This window comes from Saccopteryx bilineata, chromosome 4, assembly GCF_036850765.1.
Source record: "Saccopteryx bilineata isolate mSacBil1 chromosome 4, mSacBil1_pri_phased_curated, whole genome shotgun sequence".
In the NCBI taxonomy this organism is placed as follows: Eukaryota; Metazoa; Chordata; class Mammalia; order Chiroptera; family Emballonuridae; genus Saccopteryx; species Saccopteryx bilineata.
The window spans coordinates 281,835,753-281,860,620 of record NC_089493.1 but is presented as its reverse complement, the minus strand read 5'-3'; the positions used below and the strand labels follow the sequence as shown (position 1 = coordinate 281,860,620).

General features: G+C 48.8%; 1 protein-coding gene across 1 annotated transcript in view; it reads left to right on the top strand.

Moving 5' to 3' along the window:
• ABAT (4-aminobutyrate aminotransferase) overlaps nucleotides 1-24,287 on the top strand; it is a 94,775-nt gene extending 70,488 nt beyond the window's left edge. Inside the window, exons 7-16 of the mRNA XM_066274916.1 lie at nucleotides 4,591-4,671; nucleotides 5,305-5,397; nucleotides 6,354-6,416; nucleotides 8,713-8,776; nucleotides 9,654-9,802; nucleotides 12,682-12,819; nucleotides 13,623-13,790; nucleotides 15,372-15,518; nucleotides 19,792-19,903; nucleotides 21,174-24,287. Of these exons, the coding sequence (XP_066131013.1) occupies nucleotides 4,591-4,671; nucleotides 5,305-5,397; nucleotides 6,354-6,416; nucleotides 8,713-8,776; nucleotides 9,654-9,802; nucleotides 12,682-12,819; nucleotides 13,623-13,790; nucleotides 15,372-15,518; nucleotides 19,792-19,903; nucleotides 21,174-21,295 (1,137 nt within the window). The 3' untranslated portion in view covers nucleotides 21,296-24,287. The remainder of the gene's footprint in view (nucleotides 1-4,590; nucleotides 4,672-5,304; nucleotides 5,398-6,353; nucleotides 6,417-8,712; nucleotides 8,777-9,653; nucleotides 9,803-12,681; nucleotides 12,820-13,622; nucleotides 13,791-15,371; nucleotides 15,519-19,791; nucleotides 19,904-21,173) is intronic.
• The last annotated feature ends 581 nt before the right edge of the window (nucleotides 24,288-24,868 follow it).

The following is a 24,868-nucleotide window of genomic DNA, read 5'->3' as shown; positions in this document are numbered from 1 at the left end:
AGGTGCAGCGGGGGCCGGATAAATGGCCTCAGGGGGCCGCATGTGGCCCACGGGCCGTAGTTTGGGAACCCCTGTCCTACAGACTACTCGGATTTCCCCAGGTTCCCCAGTAATGTCCATTTTTTCTGTTCCAGGATCCAACCCAGGATGCCACATTGCATTTAGTACAATCCCTTCTTCTTTTTATTGTTTGTTTTACAAAAGAGAGAGATGGACAGACAGGAAGGGAGAGAGATGAGAAGCATCCACTCGTAGTTGCAGCACTTTTAGTTGTTCATTGATTGCTTCTCATATGTGCCTTTGACCAGGGGGCTCCAGCTGAATCAGTGATTCCTAGCTCAAACTAATGACCTTGGGCTTCAAGCCAGCAACCATGGGGTCATGTCTATGAGCCCGTGCTCAAGCCAGCAACCTTGGGGTTTCAAACCTGGGTCCTCGGCATCCCAGGTCAACACTGTACCCACGGCACCACCACCGGTCAGGCCAATTCTTTTTTCTAACCCAAACCCAATTCTTGGTGATCTCTCTGTTTATCCACTGTGCAGACCCTGCCCAGAACCTTCCCCATCCTGAGAGGGGGACCATCTGGACCTCGAAGGACGGGATGACTCTGCTCTTTTTCCATCTGTGTCTTTTCCATAATGGTGGACACATGTCATTGTACATTTGTCACAACCCATAAAATGTACAGCACCAAGAGTGAACCCTGATGTAAAATCGTAACATATTAAAACACAGTTTTACTAGCTACAGAACATCACCGTGACTTAGTTTACATAACCTGTTTGCATTTAGAGAGTTTCTCCTTTTTGATGTTCTAAATAGCGCCACACGAATAATTCAGGGTGCAGGCTTCGTCCACATTTGAAATCGTTATCTTTAGAGGAGGCCTAGAAATGAGATCCCTGGGTCAGAGTATAAAATATTATAAGGCTCTTAACACACAATGACACCTCTCGTGGTTGAAACTTATACCCTCATTGTGTCCTTCCAGAATTGGACATTATCTTTTTCTTCCCTTTAGGAAAGTATTTGAGATCAAGCCGGTGGGGAGATTTGGGACCACTGGCCCTGTTTGGGTCTCGAACCCTGTTGCATAGACAGCTAGCAACCAGGCCTGTGTTTTGAAGCCAGCAAAAGCAGGGCTGCTGTTCAAGAATGCAGCTGCATTAGTGTGTGACCATCCCTCGGCCAGAGATTGTTTTATGAAAATTTTGGCCAGCATTTTAAAGTGGGGATATTTCCTATTAAAATTTGCGTCTCTCTTCCCTTTGGAGATCTGGAGGCTCTGGTCCTTCGACCTGTGTCCCTGCTCTGCAGTCACAGGGCAGGGCTGACCGGCCCTCGGACAAAAGTTCTTCTTAGTAACCACCGTGCCGCCTCGCTTCCCGAGTATCAAAAGTGAGTCTGTTTAGCATCAGGCTTGCACTGTTGATTTCCTTGCCGAGGGAAATACTTCTCTGGACCCACATCTATCAAAATTGGGGGAGGGCAGGGATCAACAAAGAGAGCCAAGTAATTTTCTAACATTGCTTTTCCCATGCTCAGCCGATCCTGTTTATTTAGCCTGCTCTCCTCAGCCCTGTTTCATTTAGAAATTCTAGAGCTGCCGCCACCTTGTAGGTCTTTTTTCCGTGCTTAATTAAAAGTATAATTTTCATGCAGTAAAACCCATTCTCTGTAGTATATAGTTGTGTTAGTTCTGTCAGATGCATAGTCATACCATCCCTGTCAAAATTCAGACCCATTTGCACGCCCATGTTCCTAACAGCACTATTTATAAGACTCAAAGAATGGAAGCAGCCTAGTGTCCAATGACAGATGTGTGAATAAACAAAACATGGCCTATCTATTCAATGGACTATTACTCAGCCTTAAAAAAAAGAAGGAAATTCTATCACGTGCTACAACAAGGATGAAGCTAAAAGTGAAGTAAGCCAGACACAGAAGGACAAATACTGTATGATTCTGTTTAAATGAGGCCTCTAGAACTGTCAGATTCACAGAGACAGGAAAGTAAAATAGCCTTTGCCCAGGACTGGGGGAGGGGAACAGGGAGTCAGTGTCTTACGGATACAGATGTTTGGGTTTGCGAGGGAAAATAGTTCTGGAGATGGATGGTGGTGGTGGCTTCACAACAACGTGAATATACTTAACATTACTGAACTGTACCCTTAGAAATGGTTAAGATGTAAATTTCATGTTGTGGTTTTTACCATATTTTTTTAAATCTACACACAGTACAATTCATAACCCTAAACATTCTCCAAAGCCTATTTTCTGTCCCCATAGTTTCTCCTCTTCTAGAATGTCATAGAAATGGAACTATGCTATGTGTACCCCTTTGATTCCGGCTTCTGCCACCCAGCACCGAGACTCTGGAATTCTTTTTTTTTTTTTTTTTTAAAGAGAGAGAGATAGGCCCTGGCCAGTTGGCTTGGCGGTAGAGCATTGGCCTGGCGTGTGGGGGACCCGGGTTCGATTCCCGGCCAGGGCGCATGGGAGAGGCGTCCATTTGCTTCTCCACCCCCACCCCTCCTTCCTCTCTGTCTCTCTCTTCCCCTCCCACAGCCGGGGCTCCATTGGAGCGGGGATGGTCTGGGCGCTGGGGATGGCTCTGTGGCCACTGCCTCAGGCACTGGAGTGGCTCTGGTCGCAACATGCATGGCGACGCCCAGGATGGGCAGAGCATCGCCCCCTGGTGGGCAGAGCTTCGCCCCTGGTGGGCGTGCCGGGTGGATCCCGGTTGGGCGCATGCGGGAGTCTGTCTGACTGTCTCTCCCCGTTTCCAGCTTCAGAAAACTACAAAAAAAAAAAAAAAAAAGAGAAAGAGGGATAGATAGGGACAGACAGACAGGAACACAGAGAGATGAGAAGCATCAATCATCAGTTTTTTGTTGTGACACCTTAGTTATTCATTTCATTGATTGCTTTCTCATATGTGCCTTGACCGCGGGCCTTCAGCAGACCGAGTAACGCCTTGCTCAAGTCAGCGACCTTGGGTCCAAGTTGGCGAGCTTTGCTCAAACCAGATGAGCCCATGCTCAAGCTGGCAACCTCTGGGTCTCAAACCTGGGTCCTCCGCATCCCAGTCCGACTCTCTATCCACTGCGCCACTGCCTGGTCAGGCTCTGAGATTCTTCTATGGCAGGGGTCGGGAAACTTTTTGGCTGAGAGAGCCATGAACGCCACATTTTTTTTTTCACATATTTTAAAATGTAATTCCGTGAGAGCCATACAACGACCCGTGTATGTTAGGCATTATCCAATAAAAATTTGGTGTTGTCCCGGAGGACAGCTGTGATTGGCTCCAGCCACCCACAACCATGAACATGAGCGGTAGGAAATGAATGGATTGTAATACATGAGAATGTTTTATATTTTTAACGTTATTATTATTTTTATTTTTTTTGTATTTTTCCGAAGCTGGAAAGGGGGAGGCAGTCAGACAGACTCCCGCATGTGCCAACCGGGATCCACCCAGCATGCCCACCAGGGGGTGATGCTCTGCCCATCTAGGGCGTTGCTCTGCCGCAACCAGAGCCATTCTAGCGCCTGAGGCAGAGGCCACAGAGCGATCCTCAGCGCCCAGGCCAACTTTGCTCCAATGGAGCCTCAGCTGCAAGAGGAGAAGAGAGAGACAGAGAGGAAGGAGAGGGGGAGGGGTGGAGAAGCAGATGGGCGCTTCTCCTGTGTGCCCTGGCCAGGAATCGAACCCGGGGCTCCCGCACGCCAGGCCGACGCTCTACCACTGAGCCAACCGGCCAGGGCTGTTATTTTTTTTATTAAAGATTTGTCTGCGAGCCAGATGCAGCCATCAAAAGAGCCACATCTGGCTCACGAGCCATAGGTTCCCGACCCCTGCTCTATGGCCTTCTTGCCCCTGCGCGTGTTGGTGTAACATTCATCTTGATTGCTGAGTGGTGTTCCATGATGTGCATGTGCCACATTTTATTTATCCCTTCCTTGGGGAGGGACATTTGGATTGTTTCCAGGTCTGGGCAAACAAACACAGAAGCCATTATAAACTTCCATGTGTGCTCACACCTCTGTATGGACGTATGCTTTCATTTCCTTTAGGTGAACTCCCAGGTGCGGCATTACTGGGTGATAGGGTGTGTGTGTGTTTAACGTTATAAGAAACTACCAGACTGCCTTCAAAAGTTGTCACACCATGTTACCTTCCCACCAGCTGTGATTGAGAGTTCTAGGTTCCCGACATCTTCATCACTACTGGTTACTGTCTATTATTTTAATTTTTAGCCATTTTGATAGCTTTTTAAAAATGATAGTTTCACAGGAAATTTCAAAAAAGAGTACAAAGAGTTCCTACAACATACCCTTCACCAGTTTCCCTGCAAGGTAGCAGCTTGTGTAATTATAGTGCTGCATCACAACCAAGAAACGGCACTTCTTTATTAAACCCAGAGCAAGTTTAGTGGATGTCTCTAAAAATGTGGGGAAATCCATTGATTTAGCACCGACACAGCACCATCAGCCGGTTGGACCCCATCCCCGTGAGCAGCGGGGTTGGTGGGCAGGGAGCCGGTCAGGCCGGAGAATCACTGTGGTCTCTGGGCCTCTCTGCAGAGCACCTTCATCAACAGACCTGCCCTGGGCATCCTGCCTCCCGAGAACTTCGTGGAGAGGCTGCGGGAGTCCTTGCTCTCGGTGAGTGGTGAGTGCGTGGGAGCACCCCCTGCGGCCGGGACCCGCCCACCTTCTGCCTCACGTCCCCGCCCCTGCTGGGGAGGCAGTGCTGATCCTGCGGGGAGGGGGGCCCAGCAGGGGAAGGAAAGGCTTGAGCTCCAGAGTGATTAGGATGGGGTGTTTCTACTGCAGTCTTGCTCTTTGTGCTGTTTCTTTCACAAAGTGTATTTTTACTCTTCCTTTTGAAGCAAAGAAGGGACACCTTCTGTGCAGGACAAAGGGAACTCAGGAAAGATTAGTATTTGCCCATGACAGGAGGTTTGCATGACATTCAACCCGCCTCCACGACTATTCAATTCATTCAGAACTTCGACTTCTCACCTGCTAAATGTGGGGGTCTCCAGGGGTGGCAGTTGTGTCAGGAGGGATAGAGCAGGCTTTTCTTTGTCCTTCTTCCTCCCTGGCCTCCAGCCTGGGCTTCTCCACCGCCCCAGAAGCACCCGAGTCCACTCCCCCAGGCCCACTGCTTCTGGGATGCTCCTGGTTCTCCCCCAGCCTCCCTCTGCCCCCTCCCCGCACCCCCCTTCCCGCCCCCGCGGCTGCGGGAGGGGAGCCGAGATGGAGCTGAGCCCACAGCTGTTTCTCTGTCTGCAGGTGGCTCCCAAAGGGATGTCTCAGATCATTACAATGGCCTGCGGCTCCTGCTCCAATGAAAACGCCTTCAAGACCATCTTCATGTGGTACCGGGTAAGGTTGGAGGCGCGAACACATACACAGGCTCCCCAGCACCCAGCCCCGTGTTCACCCCTTGTCTTACTGTTCATCTCGGATATCGGACATCAGTGACCACACTCAAAATCCAGATAGAGGCACCACCTGGACAGGGGGTTCCAAACATCCCAGGGGGGAATGGTGCAAAGAGCCAAGGCTTTGGCACCAAAGTTACCTCATGTAATTACACTATTTTACTTGGAATAAGCTATACCATCTCGGCAGGTCTTAGTTGTTGCTAATAGGAAAGTAATGCACCTTCTATATTCATCTATTTATTTTATCACAGGCACAGCGAACAATCTCATGCTTCAGTAATGAGGGTAATGATTGTGTTGAACATAGTCCAAAGGTCAGGAACCTTTGACTAGAAATAAAATAATGGAAATTTATTCAAGGGTCTTAAGGTTTGCAAACCAGAAACACTATTAGACCAAAGAAAAGAAGTCTGGAAGTTTTACAGAAAAAAAACTACATTTTTGAGAAGAATCGGTTCTGCATTCTTAGCCCCTCAATTGGTCCAAGATGGTAATTGTCAGGTGTCTGGCAGTCTAGACGGTGTGACATGTTCTGCTTGAGGTCATTCTGAAGGTTTGATGTATGTCCATGCATTGATGCACAACGAACACACTGATGGACATCCAAGTGTTGATGTGATGTGACACTGGAGAGTTCAAAAGTTTAAGTTCCCAGAGTCAGTTAAAACAAGAACAATCATTTCCTTATGCCTCAACCCACTTGAAGTTAAAATTGAGCAGCTTGACCACAGTGACGCCGTTTTATTTTTTTTACCCTATTCCTCAATCAACACATCGGATCATCTCCTAGGAGAGCACTCTCTAGTTATCTGGACTAACTGGGTTTGAGTGGAAAGTGGAAGTCCCTTCTACCCCAGAGCGTCTCTGACATTTAATTCTGTTTTGTTTTGTCAGAGCAAGGAGAGGGGTCAAACGGGTTTCTCCAAAGAAGAGTTGGAGACGTGCATGGTCAACCAAGTGAGTGGATTGGGCCCTTTCTCCTCCAGGCTGACACTGGCTAACAGACCCTGTCCTTCTCAGATAGTCAGCACAGGCCACTATAACAAATGTCTTAGACTGGGAGGCTTGAATAACGTACATGTATTTTCCCACAGTTATGAGGGTTGGAAGTCCAAGATCAAGTGCCGGCCAATCTGGTTCCCCAGGACAGGCTCTCTACCCGGCTTGCGGACAGCTGCCTTCTCACTCTGCCCTCCCAGGTCGGGGAAAGAGTTAGCAAGCTCTCTTGTGCCTCATTTTATAAAGATACTAATCCCATCATAGGGGCCCTTCATGACCTCATCCAACCCTAATCAATTTCCCAAAACCCCATATTCAAATACTATCACATTGAAGTTAAGGCTTCAACATATGAATGGGTGGGTGGGGGGGGTAAGCATTCAGTCCATAACAACTGGTCCCCAACCATTCTGCCTCCCTAGTTCATTCCCTTGGTATCAAGTAGAGCTCTTCCTGACCCAGAACAATAGTTTCCAAGGACAACTGCCTGAATTTTCTAGAATAATCCAAAATGTCAACACAAATGTATGTACAAGGATATTCACCCTAGTGGTGTTTAGAGTAACGATAAACTTAAAAAATTGGAAAGCACCTATATATCCAGTATTAGGGAAAAGGGAATTAAGTGCAGGGGTTCTCAGAGGCACAAAGGAAGCCACTGTTGGGGTACAGTGGTGGTGGGGACCACAGCAAAAACCAGGAGGGTAGATCCAAGCTCTGCAGCCAGCTTCAACCAGAGCACATCTGTCCTTCCCCCTTGCATGTTGGGATCCCATTACAATTTAGACAAAAATGTCTGCTGATATAAAAAAAAAATCAAGGACCACTGAACTCAATTATACACTTTAGATATTCATCCACAATCTCCCATGGCAAAAAAAAATAGAAAGGATTTCTCTTTGTCTAGAGACATACTTGCTATAATTTAGTGAAAACAGTGGAATGTGAATTGTGTGGACACTATAAATAAGCATACAGGAAATTACTATAAGAAATCCTGCTAACATGTTCATAATGAAATGCCTATGGGTTGTTGAGATTACTTTTTTCTTTTGTGCTTTTTTAATTTTTTATTTTAATCCTGCCTCTTGCTAGCAATAGACCCATACCATTCTCCACATTCATACAAACCTACATAAACTTAAGCTTTGTCTTTTTTCTTCAGGCCATTTTTATAAGAAATGGGTTATGCCCTACCTCATTTGATATCTGTGGACATCCTAGTTCATCATTGTTTTTAGATCTCATTTCTTCTGTTTAATGTCTGTAGTCAAACATATGTGATAATATATGTTATATATATATATATATATATATATATATATATATTACATTTAGAGAACCAAAGGAAATTGTTCCATTCCTTAACAAAGGGAAATGACAAGACAGTATACTGGAGCTTGTGGATGAGTCTTAGAGCTTTTCCCAGGGGTCTCAGGTACCTGGTGGAGACCAGCCAGCCTAAGAACGTGCTGTAGCAAATTCCCAGAGACTAGGTAGGGCCCCATGGTTGCCTCTGTGGCATCCTCAGTAGTCCACCTGAGTCAGCTAGAAACAGCTCTTGGTCCTTGCCAGGTGGAGGGGTCAGAAAAGAATGCAGCTGTACCATGGACTGGGGCCTGGGAGGGGACTGAGTGTTCAGGTGTCCCTCCTGAATACAGGGCAGCTGCCCTGGGGAGACAGCATGGTGGGGGTCCTCCCGCTCTGGGGCAGCAGACCTGGTCCAAAGCCTGGGACATGCATTTTCTGTGAGGTGTCCCGCTCCGCCTCGTGTCGTGGGAGGCACCTGTCAGCACCTGGCCCACCTGGCTACTGCGGAAGCCAGAGCACGCAGGAACCGGGAAGAGCCGGTAGGAGTTAGAAGACCCTGCAGACAGGGGCTGAAAATTCAAAAGCCCCAGGTGGGCCAGCAGGTGACAGCAGGTGATGTAAAGGAGAGAGGCGGGCAGGGGGCCCTGGAGTGGTGCGCCCACCCAGACTTTAGGTTTGGGCAACCAAAACGGGCCCAGAGGGTGCAGGACTTGAGAGAAGACAATGCAGATATCTGTGTGAAATCTCTTACTTAAAAAATATTTTGGGACCACATGAGCAAAACATTTGGTTGGCTAGCTACAGAAGAAGCGGTCTAGTTTGGAACTTTGGCCTGAGAAGGGACACCTAATAGACTCTGGTGCTCCTCCACACTCTCAGGGGTCACGACAGGGTCCCCCGCTTCTCACAACCGTGACTGATGACCGCTCTTTCTTGTTTCTAGGCCCCTGGCTGCCCTGACTACAGCATCCTCTCCTTCATGGGTGCGTTCCACGGCAGGACCATGGGTAAGCAGGGGCCGCTGGGATCCCGAAGTGGCGGTTAGAGTAACCGCGGCAGCAACAGTAGTGACGGCTGCCTCTGGTCTCGCACTGGAGGTCTCCCCGCCTCGTCTCATTGACCCCACACCACTCTGCAGAGTGGGGATTGTGATTGCCACTTGGCAGAGGGGGAAGCTGAGGCTTCCAAGGCCATACAGTGGCAGAGCCAGGATTTGAACCTTTTTCCTCTGCCTTCAAAGCCTGTGCTTTACTCCTTGATATGATGAATGAGAAAGTAATACACATGCGCACACACCGACACATGCACACACACTAACGGTTCAAAGGTTCTGCCTCAGCTTCAGGACATTACAGGGACTGGGGTTCTGCAGGCAACAGACCCCCCTGGGCATCCGAGGTCTTGGCTTGAAATGCCAGTTGTCTCCTTTTTTTAATTTAATTTTTAATTTTATTTATTTATTTATTTATTTTTTACAGAGACAGAGAGTGAGTCAGAGAGAGGGATAGCCAGGGACAGACAGACAGGAATGGAGAGAGATGAGAAGCATCAATCATTAGTTTTTCATTGCACGTTGCAACACCTTAGTTGTTCATTGATTGCTTTCTCATATGTGCCTTGACCATGGGCCTTCAGCAGACTGAGTAACCCCTTGCTTGAGCCAGCGACCTTGGGTTCAAGCTGGTGAGCTTTGCTCAAACCAGATGAGTCTGCACTCAAGCTGGCGACCTCGGGGTCTCAAACCTGGGTCCTCCGCATCCCAGTCCAGCGCTCTATCCACTGCGCCACCTCCTGGTCAGGCCAGTTGTCTCCTTTTTAAAATCAACGGTTCACTGTGCTGCCCCCAGCCAACCATCGGCTCTTCTGTTTTATGGGGGGGCCTAGGTTGCTTAGCGACCACGCACTCCAAAGCTATTCACAAGATCGACATCCCTTCCTTCGACTGGCCCATTGCACCGTTCCCGCGGCTGAAGTACCCTCTAGAGGAGTTTGTAAAGGAGAACCAACAAGAGGAGGCTCGCTGCCTAGAAGAGGTAACACCGCACCTTCCAGCCCCTTCCCTCAGCCCCATCCCCCCCTATCCCCTCGCCACCCTGAGACTTCTCCCCAGATAAGAGGCACAAAGAGTTTATCTGGGGCCCGCATGGCACCCCCTGGGAGGGACGTGGGGACAGAGAGGCCTCCTATCCCGTGCTCATCATTGGGAAAGGTAACGCATGGCATGTTGATTTTGCTGCCCAGCGTCCATCACCCCACTCCTGATGCCAATTGCAGTACCATTCAGGTTTCTTTGGAGGCGAGCTCCAGTGGGTCCAGAACAAGAGAAAAGGAATGTATGGGAAGAATATCGGGCAGCTCACAGAAAAAGGTCACACAGGATCCTCTAGTCCACGGCTTTGCAGCCTCCTCTCGCGTCCTGGGAGCCGAGGGGGTGCAGGGGGCAGGGGCGGGGCTGAGGACGTGTGGCCTCTGTTGCCAGGCCTCCAGGTCTACCCGAAGAGTCCCGCTTCGGTCTGTTCCGTATATGGGGCTCCACTTAAGACACTGGAAGGATTTTGTTGCTGAGGGGAAGTGACTTCCACTCTTCAGGTTGGGATTTGAGCTCAAATAAGGCTAATTTTAGGTTGCTTTTCCTCTTAGGTGCATCATTCTTTTAAAGTAATAGTTAACACCTAGAGGTGTGAAGCCAAGTGCAAGGCACTGTGTATTTTGTGGTAAATAAAAGAGAAGATAATAGAGTCGAGTATAGCCTGTCCAATAGAAAGGGAAGGCCAGCCACAGGTGTCATCATATCTTTTCTAATAATCACATTTTATAAAAGTAAAAGGAATGGGTGGAATTAATTTTAATAACATTTTTTTGAGCCCAGTACATCCAGAATAGTATCAGGTCAACATGAATACTTAAAGAAAAATTTTTGTGTGTGAAAGGGACAGAGAGAGAGAGAGAGAGAGACAGACAGATAGGGACAGACAGGAAGGGAGAGAGATGAGAAGCATCCATTCTTCGTTGCAGCACCTTAGTTGTTCATTGATTGCTTTCTTATATGTGCCTTGACTGGGGGGCTACAGCAGACTGAGTGACCCCTTGTTCAAGCCAGCGACCTTGGGCTCAAGCTAGTGACCTCGGGATTTTGAACCTAAGTCCTCAGCTTCGAGTTCGACACTTTATCCACTGCGCCACCGGTCAGGATGACGAGATATTTTTATATCCTTTTTTTCATGTTAAGTCTTTAAAATCTTGTGTGAGTTTTATACTCAGACACATCTCAGTTTAGACCAGTTACATTGCAAGTCCTCAGTAGCCACCTGTGGCTCATGGCCACCTTACTGGGCAGTGTAGGGTCATAGGAAACACAGCGCTGAACAAATGAGAAAATAACCACGTGACAACAACTTGCGAACATTTTCTGGAAGCAAAGAAAAGCCATCTCAGAGCTCCCTTGGCGTGACGGGTAGAGACCGAGGCTAAATCACACCATCCAAACCAATGGAATTTCCTTAGTTCTGCACAATGGAGGAAGATCACCCTTGTTTTTCTAGCTAGCTGTATGGTTTGGGGGGTTTTAATTATGTATAATTATTAAATTATTAATAAAGTACCACAACTTCAACTCTTTAATTATCTATAGGGGATGCCCATATTAGAACAAGAGTTCAAAAAATATAACCACTTAGACACAGGCAGGAGCTTTTCTTACAACCCCGTCACTGTTAAAAAGAGTTGGGGTTTTTTATTGTTGTTTTTTAAGATTTTTAAAATTTATTATAGACAGGGGGAGAGATAGAGAGAGAGAAGGGGGAAGGAGCAGGAGGCATCAACTCCCATATGTGCCTTGACCAGGTAAGCGCAGGGTTTCAAACCAGCGACCTCAGCATTCCCGGTTGACGCTTTACCCACTGCGCCACCACAGGTCAGGCACTGTTAAAAGCGTTTTAAAAAATCAGTTTCCATTTTATTAACAAAATTTACATACCATAAAATGCACTCATTTAAACACCTAGTTCAATAAATTTTGACAAATAAATAAATAACCATCACTCCAATCACGGGCATCTTATCATCACCCTGGAAATTTACTTGGATCAGGTTGATTAGTCAATCTAGAACCCCCAGCCCCACCCTACTCTGTACAACCACTGCTTGGATTTCTGTCACTAGAGGTGAGCTTTTGCCTCAGCTATTTTTTTTTTTAAATTCTTCTGAAGCTGGAAACGGGGAGAGACAGTCAGACAGACTCCCGCATGCGCCCGACCGAGATCCACCCAGCACGCCCACCAGGGGCTATGCTCTGCCCACCAGGGGGCGATGCTCTGCCGTGACCAGAGCCACTCTAGCGCCTGGGGCAGAGGCCAAGGAGCCATCCCCAGCGCCCGGGCCATCTTTGCTCCAATGGAGCCTTGGCTGTGGGAGGGGAAGAGAGAGACAGAGAGGAAGGAGAGGGGGAGTGGAGAAGCAAATGGGCGCTTCTCCTGTGTGCCCTGGCCGGGAATCGAACCCGGGTCCCCCGCACGCCAGGCCGACGCTCCACCGCTGAGCCAACCGGCCAGGGCCACCTCAGCTATTTAAACAAATATTCATCCCAGGTTCTTCACAGAAAAGACTCTCCTAGCAATAATAATAATACAACCATAACAACAATAGATTGTGTCAGCATGCCCGTTATACAGATTAGGAAAGTGAGGCTCCAAGTTAGCTGTCTGTATCCCTGCAGGGGCTAGTACAAATCCTAAATAGGACACATCCCAGTTCACACGTGTGGCTCTGAGTGGACATCCCAGTCCTCACGCGAAGTGCACACAAATACATTTCCAACGTAACTTCCAGGGGGTCACGGGACCCCTCATGCCCATCCATGGGAGCTGCTCAATGGCCTCCACAAGCTGATGTCATTTCTCACTTTGGAATCCAGGTGGAGGACCTGATTGTGAAATATCGGAAAAAGAAGAAGACGGTGGCTGGGATTATTGTGGAACCCATCCAGTCTGAAGGTGGAGACAACCACGCCTCTGATGATTTCTTCCGGAAGCTGAGAGACATCTCCCGGAAGGTCAGTGCACTGGCCAAGGTCGGATGGGGCCACAGGCCATTTCCAGCTGGTATCCCAGAGCCAAGGATTAGCTTCGGGGCCCTTGTAAAGTTCCAAATGTTCAGAGGCTGCCTGTTGGCCGCACAGGGAGAGAAGTTAGGGGCGGAGGCAGGACAGGGAATTCTTTCCTGAAATCTTATTGCAAAACCAGCCTCCAGCCAGCCAGCAGTCTTAGTCAGAGGCTTTTGCAATCAAGAGATTCCTGGGAAGGCCTCTGCCTCCACCCTGTTCTTTCTTGGGACCCCACCTCCTCATTCAGCTCAGTGTGGTCCACATTCAACAGAGGCAGAATGAACAGACTTTATGTTAATATCATGTTTATTTTAATGTCCTGAGTGTACAAATGGCACATCCCACCAGCAAGTTCACAGATGAAAGTGATATAACGTGACTTGATTTAAACACAAATGCTAAGTGAATGGCAGTCCCGGTGCTAAGCAGAACTGGGAAACAGGGCTAGGCTTCACTGCTGGGCCCTGTTTCCCCCCCAATAGGTCAGCTTGCTCAGGGACTGAAACCAAATGAAATACTGTACTGTCGTGCCTGGGTTCGGCGGGCCTTCCACGTTCTGGTCTAGCTCCAGCTCAGCTCCTGGAGGAAACCCAGGCACAGCTCCGGTGAAACTGCCCGCTTAAGCATTGTTTAGTTTTTCTCAAGACCATGGGCTCGGCTTGGCAGTTCAGAAAGCAAGGACTCTGGCTGGATGGCGGGGTCAGGGTTGGTGGATTGTGGTGGGTGTGTATTTCTCCCTCCTCTCTCTCCAGCATGGCTGTGCCTTCTTGGTGGATGAGGTCCAGACCGGAGGGGGCTGCACTGGCAAGTTCTGGGCCCACGAGCACTGGGGCTTGGATGACCCTGCAGATGTGATGACCTTCAGCAAGAAGATGATGACCGGGGGCTTCTTCCACAAGGAGGAGTTCAGGCCCAATGCCGTGAGTGCCAACCCCACCCTTCTCTCGTTCCTGGGAAGGGGAGGGAGGTGGGTAAAGCAGCATTGCTTTCTCCTAACTGCCCCTTTCTCACAAACCAGGAATTGAGCGGACAGTTAGTGTGTCACAGAGGTTTTCTGAGGCCCACTTCTTATAGATTTAACTAGCCAATTACTATGATCACCCTTGCTCTCTAGGCAGGGCTGACTTCCTATCAGTCCCTTGTCAGTCTTCCAATTTTTCTGCGTGTTAATAACTGCTGCTGTGAACTGAGTAGTTACTCTCTGCCTGACCCACTTCTAAGTATTCCTCATGTACTTTTACTCTTTACAACAATCTAACCAAGTAGGTGCTATGTTTCTCTCCTGTTTTACTAATGATTGTCTAAGATCAAACAGCCCATTAAGTGATAAAGCCAGGATTCAAACCCAGAGCCCTGCCCTTAACTACTACATTGTACTACCTTGTGTACACATGGATGCTTATAAACACACACACACACACACACACACACACACACACACACACACACACAGTTATCAGGAGCTTAGGATCCTTCTTTCCACCATTCCTGCAGTAGTTTCTACCCTCAAGGATGCCTCAAAATGGCTACTGGAGCTCCAGCCATCACATCCCAATTCTAGGCAGTAAGAAGGAAAAAGGAGGAAACCACTTTTTATCTTTAGTGGCCTTCTCAGAAATCTTACATTTCATTTCATTGGTTTTTTTCCCCCAAAGTTAGAAGTGGGGAGGCAGTCAGACAGACTCCCAGATGCACCCAACCAGAATCCACTTGGCATGCCCATCAGGGGGCGATGCTCTGCCCATCTGAGGCATTGCTTGTTGCTATTGGAGCCATTCTAGTGCCTGAGGCAGAGGCCATGGAGTCGCCCTCACCACTCAGGCCAACTTTGCTCCAAAGGAGCCTTGGCTGCAGGAGGGGAAGAGAGAGATAGAGAGAAAGGAGAGGGGAAGGGGTGGAGAAGCAGATGGGCGCTTTTCCTGTGTGCCCTGACCGGGAATCAAACCCAGGACTTCCACACACTGGGCCGACGCTCTACCGCTGAGCCAACCGGCCAGGGCCACAACATTTCATTTCTAATACTCTGATGCAGATCTGGTCCCATGGCCACTCCTAACTGAAAGAGAGGCTAGGAAATATGTTTTGGTTGGCTGCTTTTACACCCTGAATAATTCATGAAGAAATAAATTGGATATTCTCTGAGGGCCAGATTGTCATCAACCCGATCCTGAGCCTACCACCTACGAGCTATATTTTTTCTGGACAAATCACTTACCTCTCAGAACCTTAGCTTCCTCTATAAAATGAAGATTATAGTTTAGGGCCAACTGTCTTGATTTCCCCAAGACTGAGGGATTTCCCAGCACGTGAAGAAGTTGGTCTCCCTAATAGTCACACAGCCCGACAGGTTGTTGTTATGGGAAGAAGTCAACGAGGTAATATGTGTTATCATCCCTTAGTAGATGCTCACTGGGTTACTTCTTAAATAGGGGACAAGGAAGTGCACCCCTGAAGCGTGTGCCCATGCGTGAAACTTTCCAACACCCCGTGTCTTGTTCCAGCCATACCGGATCTTTAACACCTGGCTGGGGGACCCGTCTAAGAACCTGTTGCTGGCCGAGGTCATCAATGTCATCAAGCGGGAGGACCTTCTGAATAACGCAGCGCATGCCGGGAAGGCCCTGCTCACAGGGCTGCTGGACCTCCAGGTGCCCACCCCGCCAGGCCCTCCCCCAGGTCTCCCAGGACTGCACCCCTGGCTCCCACAGCCCCAGGGCAGCACCTGAGCCCTTGGCATAGCAGCACACCTGCTCCTCCAGCAGGGGCAGGGGCAGGGGCAGGATACCAGGGACCACCCCCGGCCCCCAGACAGGGGCTCCAGACTTAGCAAAGTATAACACAGGGTGCCAGTCTAACTTCACCAACAGCAACTTTCCTTTTAGCATAAAAGTATACCCCCTGCAACATTTGGGACATATTATACTAAAAAGTTATAAGTTGTGTATCTGAAATTCAAATTTAATTGGACATCCTGTATTTGATCTGGCAACTCTCACTCAGAACCGTTCGAACTTAGGGAAACAGGCGTATCCTCACTTTCTGGATGAGGAAAAGGAGCCGTGGGAAGGTGAGTAGCAGCCAGGGAGCCAGAGTTCAACCCTGATCCGCCTGATTGCAAAGTCGCTGAGGGTTTGCTTAAGTGTGGCTGTTTAGACAACCAAGGCCCTCTGGGTGGAATTTCTCTTGCTTTTCTTCCGGTGGATTTGTAGTTAAACTGAGGTGGGGCGTGAGCAGGCCCTAGAAAAAGGCTCTGCAATGGGTTAGGCCCTTCCTTCCTGCTAGGGAGCGCCTTCACTGTCCTCCATTGGGGCAGGAGAAGTGACAGGTGTCCTTTATTACCCTGGCTGATGTCTGGGTCCTGCTTATAGATGTTGACAAAGCCAGGGCCCGGCTTAGTGGGGGTCTGGTTGTTCTACGCTGTCACAAACATGGCTGCCCCCTGGTCTCATCTGCACTGCCTTCCCACGAGGTCCATGCAGACTGATGGCAGCCTTCCTACTGAGCCAGGTGTCAGGCCTGGCTCTCAGGATAAGAAGTGACAGAGAGGCGGAATTCACAGCCTGGCAAGGGGCAGGGATGGGACCCAAAGAAGTCAGTGCTGGGATAAAAAAGGAGCAAAAGGGTATCTAGTCTGAGATGTCCCTTGCCAGGTGAGTGGGAGAGAGAACAATGGGAGAGTCACAGATTACAAATAGCCATGTGACTCAGGAAGGAACAGAAATGGGCGTTCAGACACAGTGAGTGAGAAGCAAGGCCCAGGGTGGAAGGCATGCCAGGAATGTTTTCTTGTAGCTTTTCTAAATGTCCCAGTTGATGCCACCAGGCTTAGTCGTATGGGTGGGTCCTGGAGGAGAAAGCAGCTTGAAGGTTCCTGACCAAAGCTGCCTGCCCTGAGAAGGGGTGTGGAGGTCAGTGTTTACCCAAGTGGTGTCAACTGATGGCCAACAGGAATCTCCAATTTGGGATACAGTGAAAAAGAAAACTATTCAGTACAAAACAGGTCAACTGTGATATAGCAAGGCTTTGAGATAGCCCGGAGGCCAGGCCCTCTCCAGCTCTGCTCTGCTTGGTCAGTGTGAGAAACAGTCTGCAGTCTTTGGTGGAAAGGGAAAGTGTGTTCCCAGAGCCAGAAAGGAGCTGACTTATATAAACAGAAGTCCCTGCCCCTGGTCCCTGATTGGTCTATCCTCATGCAAATGAGGACTCCAAATCCTCACAGTTAGATTGACCCTTAAGACACTGTCCAGATTGGTCAGAATAGAACTGCTCTGGTTGGTCAGAGCTGTGCAGCTCCAGCTGGATGGGGAAAGCCTCAGTCCTATTGGTTGAAATAGGATTCCAAGAAGTTCTTTATAAGGACTGACTCAGATGGCTGGAACACAGTGCAGGCAGGTGTTTCAGTGCAGGCTTCTCCTTAAAGTGCAGTTTGCATGAGAGGCCCCTGTAGAAATGGCTGCTAGGCTCTGTTTGGTTTGTGATTTTTGTTTTTGTTTTGTTTTGTTTGTATTTTTCTGAAGTGAGAAGCAGGGGGGAGGCAGACAGACTACCACATGTGCCGGACCAGGGTCTACCCGGCATGCCCACCAGGGGGCGATGCTCTGCCCATCTGGGGCGTTGCTCCACTGCAACTGGAACCATTCTAGCACCTGAGGCAGAGGCCATGGAGCCGTCCTCAGCGCCCGGGCCAACTTTGCTCCAATGGAGCCTTGGCTGCGAGAGGGGTAGAGAGAGATGAAGAGAAAAGAAAGGGGGAGGGGTGGAGAAGCAAATAGGTGCTTCTCCTGTGTGCCCTGGTCAGAAATCAAACCCAAGACTTCCACACACCAGTCCGACACTCTACCGCTGAGCCAACCAGCCAGGGCCTGGTTTTGTTTTGTTTTTTATTTGAGCCCAGTTAGCCACCAAAAGCCCTTCATAGTAGGTGTCTTCTTTCTCAGGGTTCACAGTATGTTCCATATACAAGATAGTGCCACAAAAATGTCTTCCATGGAAACATCCCAGAGCAAGACTGATGGCTTGCTTTTAGGAGCCTGAGTGGGCTCATTTATGGGAGCAGTTAGGCATCCTTATCAGGGCTTTACAAAGCCTGTGGCAAGAAGGAGGTAAGATTACAGGAATGCCCTAAAACAATGAACTAGATCAGGGGTCCCCAAACTTTTTACACAGAGGGCCAGTTCACTGTCCCTCAGACCGTTGGAGGGCTGGACTATAAAAAAAAACTAAGAACAAATCCCTATGCACACTGCACATATCTTATTTTAAAGTAAAAAAACAAAACGGGAACGAATACAATATTTAAAATAAAGAACAAATAAATTTAAATCAACAAACTGACCAGTATTTCAATGGGAACTATGCTCCTCTCACTGACCACCAATGAAAGAGGTGCCCCTTCCGGAAGTGCGGCGGGGGCCAGATAAATGGCCTCAGGGGGCCGCGTGTGGCCCGCGGGCTGTAGTTTGGGGACCCCTGAACTAGACAAATGGGTGAGTCAAAGGACGCAATTAGATTTGAAGGCCTAGAGGCAGCAATCAAAGCCAGACATTGAGGAGAGGAGAAGGATTTTCGTTCCTGCATTAATTAATCAGTTACCATGTGCTGTGTGAGTGCCCACGTGTGTGTCACAAGGGCCACATAAGGGTGTCCAAATGGATGAGACCTGGTTCCCGACCTCCAGACTCTGATGGGAGAGAGGAGTGTATTCAAATCACTGGCCCCCATCAGTCTAAGAATGACCAGGGTGAGTGCTGGAGTGACTTCCATGACTTGTTTCCTCACCTGTGGTGACGAAAATGCGTCCTCGACTAGTGGAGTGGGGATTTGAGGTCATGCGGCGAGCAAGAGCCTAGCTACGCACGGGCCTTCGTTATCACCAGGACACACCTATCTCCAATTTCTATCAGGGGGCTGTAACAAAATGACACTTGTCCCCCATCTTTGCTCCCAGTGCCTAAAATTATTTTGTGTTACCCAAACCTTGTTTGCTGTCCTTCACATGGACGATGGCAAGTGGGAGGGACGACGATCCTTTCCTCTGGGTGACTGTGTTCCTTCCCAGAGCCACTGTAACAAATTACCACAAACTGGGTGGCTTAGACGAGGATCTGTTTTCATCATTCTGGAAGCCAGAAGTCTGAAGTCACGATGCCGGCAGCTGTGATTCATCTGGAGGTTTGGAGGGAGAATCCACCCCAGTCCTCCCTCCCAGCTGCTCTAGGGGCGCTGGCAACCCTTGGTGTCCTTTGGCCTCAGCTGCATCCCTCTCACCTCTGCTCCTGTTCGCACGCGGCCTTCTCCCCTCCCTGTGTGTGTCTGTGACGCATTTCCCTCTTATAAGGATGCCAATCATCGCATCGAGGGCCCGCCCTAATCCAGCATGACCTCATCTTAACCTAATTACATCAGCAAAGACCCTATTCTCAAGCAAGGTCACAGTCATAGGTTCTAAGTCAATATAAATTTGGGGAAGAGGCCACTGTTCATCCCATTATAATTCCCAACCTCAAAGCCTTGAGTGAGTGTGAGCTTTTTCTTAGAAGAATCAATCACCACTTTCTAGAAGAATTGCTAAACAAAGATGGCAGCTATCTACTGAGTGCCTACCAAGTGCCGGGCCCTGGGCTTAGGATCTCATCTCAATAAATTCTGACCATATGACATTGGGATCAATAGCATTTATATCCTTCAGTTCACAGAAGAGGAAACTGAGGCAAGGCCACTCAAATGAGTTGCCCATCCTGGGTTTTGAACTCAGGACTAGATGTCTCCAGAACCAGAGCTTCAAACCCCACAGTGGCCTTGCCAGTCCAAGCAGAGGCCCAAGGACTGGTCCCTGGGGGGCAGTTGAGGCACCACAGCCACTGAGCCAGCTGGCACACAGGTGACAGGCTTTGATGGCAGCCTTGTTCCCCCCCATTGCAGTCCCGGTATCCCCAGTTCATCAGCAGAGTGAGAGGACGAGGCACCTTCTGCTCCTTCGACACTCCAGACGAATCCATACGGAACAAACTCATTTTAATAGCCAGGAACAAAGGTAAGGTGACCAGGAGCGGGGGCTGGGCTTCACCGGGGTGCCGTGTTACCCTGGTTTGGGGGGCAGCTGGTACACAGGACTAAAAATACTCTGAATGTTCTTTCTCAAAAGAAAAGCAAGTTACCGGGGGATTTCCTTATATATCAATTCATTCACCAAATATTCACTGAGATGACTGGGACCAACGCTAGACAGAATCATAATGATGAGCAAGACCATGAGGGTCCCTTCCATCAAGAAGCTTACAGTCTAGCAGGGAAAAATGACATTGAAGAGACTATTTCATAAGCAACTCATTACATTTATAAATTCTAGGAAAGAGGAAAAGGGCCTAAGAGAGTTAACAGCTGGGGAAAATTTCCAGGAAATCAGGGAAGGCTTCCTTGAGGAAGTGGCATTTTACCTTATGTCTTGACAGATGGACAGGAGTTGCCCTGGTAAAGAAGGTAGAGATGAGCATTTCAGGCAGAGGGAGGGACATGTACAGCTAGTTGAGGCAGGATGGAGCTGGAGAAACTGAAAGAATAGGACATGATTAGGAACCCACGGGCTGGCGGGAGTGAAGCAGGAGGGGCTACCTGAACCACCTCATGTCAGCCTGTGAATCAGGTCCAAGATTCTGGACTCTTTCCTAAGAGCGGTGGGAGGCCACGGGAGTTTTAAGTGGGGGGAGATAATGGTGAGATGGGAGTACCCACTATTTGTCAAGCATCATGTCTCACTTGTACCATCTTAGGGAACCCCTGCCCCAACCCGGAAGGGCAAGGCTGATCTGCCTCCTCATTAAGGGAGAAAACGGAGTTTCAGAGACGCTGAGCGACTGAGACAGGGACACCCAGCCACTCACTAGTGAAGTGACCCTTTAATAACCCGGTCTGTCCCTCTTCAGTGACAGCTCTGCCCCACATGCATGCTTCTACCTGCCTCACTTTTCCTAATTTGCTTGTTTTCTTTCTCTACCACACCGTGAGTTTCTGAGAGGCAAGGACTTGACCTCAGGATTTCTCTCTCATCAGACCTAGTTCGGGGCAGTGGAGCAGACATTCAAAGTTGGAAAGAGGGAGGGAGGGGATAGAAGGATGGGTGAGATGGATGAAAGAAGAAAGGAAATGAAGCTGGATGGGCGGATGGCAGGATGTAGAGCCAGAAGCCCGGTGGAGAGAATGACGTGGATGGGTGGGGGTGGCCCTGTGCGGAAGCTCCCTCCTGGCTTTCATAGCCTGTGACTCTGAGCCCACGCTCCTAACTGACCTCCTGCCATTTCTTTCAGGCGTGGTGTTGGGAGGCTGCGGAGACAAATCCATTCGTTTCCGTCCCACTCTGGTCTTCAGGGATCACCACGCACACCTGTTCCTCAATATTTTCAGCGACATCTTAGCTGACTTCAAGTAAAGAAGCCATTTCCACTATGCTCTGAGGAAGCCCTGATCTCAACAGTTGTCAAATTGATTAGTTTGCCTAATTCATGTTTTCACTTAAAGTCTCAGAGGTGAATGCATAAACTGAAGGGTGGTGTGTGGGGAGGGGACTCTTTTGGTGGCTTGGGGGGAAGGGAGAGGATGGAGGGACTGGTTCGGTTTTCCTCCCTGCAGAGCCAATGGTGTCCATCGGTGTAAGCCCAGGAATTGTGCTTGAGCCCCAGACAGTTTTAGGATGGGCCAAGGGGTCCTGGTCATACCTCTGCTCGCCCTTGACCCCAACAATTTCTTCAGAAGCCAGTCAGGGAATGACACTTGCTTCCGGGACTGGTGGCTTGTACTCCAGAGTTCTGGTCCCTTGCAAGTGCCATCTTCTGATATCAAGGATGTTGGCTCCCGTGTCCTGTGCAAACATGCTCACCCTCTCACCCAACCCCTGGAGCTCTGAGCGTGTCCCGGACACAGTTCAGGGAAGGACAGGACAGGTCATAGAAAGGCAGGGTTGTAGGGACATAAAGGCTGCGTAAGGGGGCGTGGGAAGGGGTCTTCCTGCCTTCTGAAGACTTGGGCCACTCGTCGCAGTGCACCTAAGGACAGAGCTTTGGAGACTCTTGGGTGGCACCACAAGTGGCCGTCCTTCATTCCCCCAGGCTCTTTCTCCCTGATAAATGTCGACCAATACCTTCAAAGACAAAACTGTAGCCTGAGCAGCGGGCACACAGGGACACAGGTGAGCTGAAGGCTCAGAATCGCAACCAATCTCCTGGGAGCATGAGCCCAGGGCCTGGGACAGCAGTCACTTCCTCCTGTTTCCCCGGCATCTGGGGTCTGCTTTTTGGACCCCTCACCCAGGAGACTTGCTCTAGCTTTGGCTCATCCACCTTTGCTCTACTTCTGAGCAACCCTAAACTAGATCTCTTCTTAAGGGAAGCATCATAAATAAAAGGCATCACGACTCCACACAGAAAAATACAGGCTGTTGAGTTAAGGTGGTTTCCTTGTGCTTGCCACGCCCAGTTAGAGGTTTTCCTGACACGAAGGAGCGTGGCGATTACCAGGCCCGTGGTACTTAAAGGCTCGCCTGCACTGCGGCTGAGGCTACAGCAAATCTGCTGAAGGCTAGGCATTCTTGGAACTGATTTGAGTTCGCGGTCTCCAAAAAGAGCATCTGGTAGTCCTAGAGCATTGAAGGACTGATCAGAGGGGAGACAGAGGAAGTCTGGCTTCCCCATCCAAAAGGAAGCCACTTCACCTTCCAATGCTTTGGTTGACCGTTTGGGCAGATCGGCATTTTGCTCTTTTAGCAATTAGTCATCCAAAGATCTTAAAGTGATTTTTTCAGCTTCCGCTCTTGACCTGTTCTTGTTGAGAACAAAAGGCAGTAACATGCCCAAGGGACACGGGCTGATCCGTGAGTTCCTGTTCACTTTGCATTCCTGCAGTCAGTGCGAATCCGCTGCTTTAAAGAAGTTCTGCCGTGTGTAATGTAAGGCTGTTTACGCTGCCAATTGAATGGAGATGTATGCCTCCCCCTCTCTGTGTGGCTTCACTGGTTTGTCTATTTATTTAGTCATTCATTCATGAAACTTGCATTGACTCCCTGCTCTGCCCCAGGCCCAGTGCTAACCACTAAGATTACATACCTGAAATAAAACATGGTCCCTGCTCTCAAGGGGCTCAGAGCCCACTGTGGACAACAGACCCTCAAACCAATAATTCAACCTTCAGTGGCAAGTGCTATAGCAGAGGTATGGATAGGAGTATCAGGAAATTGGAGGGAGTGCCCCAATCCACGTAAGGGTGAGAAGAGGTTTCAAGGAGAAAGTGACATTTGAACAGAGTTTTGCAGAATGAGCAAGAATTCACCAAACAGGCAAGGCAAGGAAGAGTGTTATAGAAGGAAACAGCATGTGCAAAGACCTACCAGTCCACGACCCCACACCTTTCACTGGGGATTCAGATTCCACAGGCAATAGCCCAGGACTCAAGGCCTTATTTAACAAGCAAAATGCACAGCAAACCATGATTCATGTATTGGCATGAGTATGCTATCTCCTGAAAACTTTAGCACTAAATACAAATATATAATAAGATTCCTGGAGTCCGAAAGATTTTTACACTAAGGCACAATCAGAGATGTGGCTCTCTTAGGTGGAGAGAGTGGCTCTAATATTTTGTTTTCTCTCCAGAGGGCATTAACAGTATAATGCAACTACAACTACTTTGTCTCTAGAAAGTCATTTCCAGCCTTATTCACTCCTTACCAAGGGAAGTTATTCTCACAGAACTTTTAAAGCCATTTATCAAGTTCTTGTTGGCTCAGGGCATAAGGAGTTCCTGAGACATCTGCTTTTGGGGGTGGGGGACTGGCTGGACGAATTTCAAGGGAAAGAATTCTCAGCAGAGCTTAAGATGGTAGGAACTTGGAAGAGGTTGGTGAAAGCTCCGGGGGTCGGGGGGATGCAGCAGACAGGTTACCATGTAGGGCAGAGCCCGCAGAGAAGTGCTTCTGTGGCCGAAGGTCTGGAAATAGATCCATCAAACATTAGTGCCATCGAGTTTAGTAAACATCTCTAGCAAATCTCATCATTTTTACAGAAAACAAGGTCCAGTAATAGCAATTATTAGCACATCCTCCCTTTTATTATAAATGGGTGTTTTTTTATAATTTTTACTGACACTCAGTAACCATGCAAAAATGTGCGCATTAATATATCTATACCTGTCTGTCTAGCTATATATATATATTAGCTCATGGTAGAAAACCTTAGCTAGGGAGCATCGCCGACTCACCCATACGAAGTGATCTTGTTTACAGTATTCTGTTGACAGTGCCAATAAATGACAAAGAAATTAACATGTCGCAATGTAACTGATGACCATATGCACAATTCCATGAATTAAATGTTTCCTGTGTTAATCAGTATTGTTAAATTTAAAAAAATATATTTATAATGGAAACATCAGAGTGAATGTGGCCTTTTTTTTGGCTGGAAATGGTTTGAAGTAATTATTTGGCAAGCACTTATTAGGGTTGTCTTTGGGGAACATTCTGCATTGGGTTTGGGAAGCACTGTGAGGCCATTAATTTCAGCAGGGTTCATCAAGGACATACCATGTGATAGGATGGACAAGGCGTGGTCCTTAACCATCAGCTCACCTTCTAGTAGGGCAGAGGTCACAGGAACCCAGCCTAAGGACCGAACACAGGAAGACCCTGGATACTGTACATGCATGAAGGACAGGCCTTTGTGGAGTGGGAGTTGGGTCCCTGAGTTTCCTCTTTGAGGCTGAGCACGAAATGCTCCAGGGACTCAGAGGGGGAAGCATTCCAGATCAAGAGAATAGCTAACTGAAGGCACAAAGGCAGGGTGGGACAAAGCATTTCTCCACTGTTCAGCACTACTAGATGGCAAAGGGAGGGATCCCAGAACAGCCTCGAGATGGGGCCAAAGAAATGGGCGGGCCTCAGATTGAGAGAGCCTCCTGTGCCGTGCTGCGGGCACGGCCCGCCTCCCACACGGTGATGGAGCCACGGAAGGGCTGG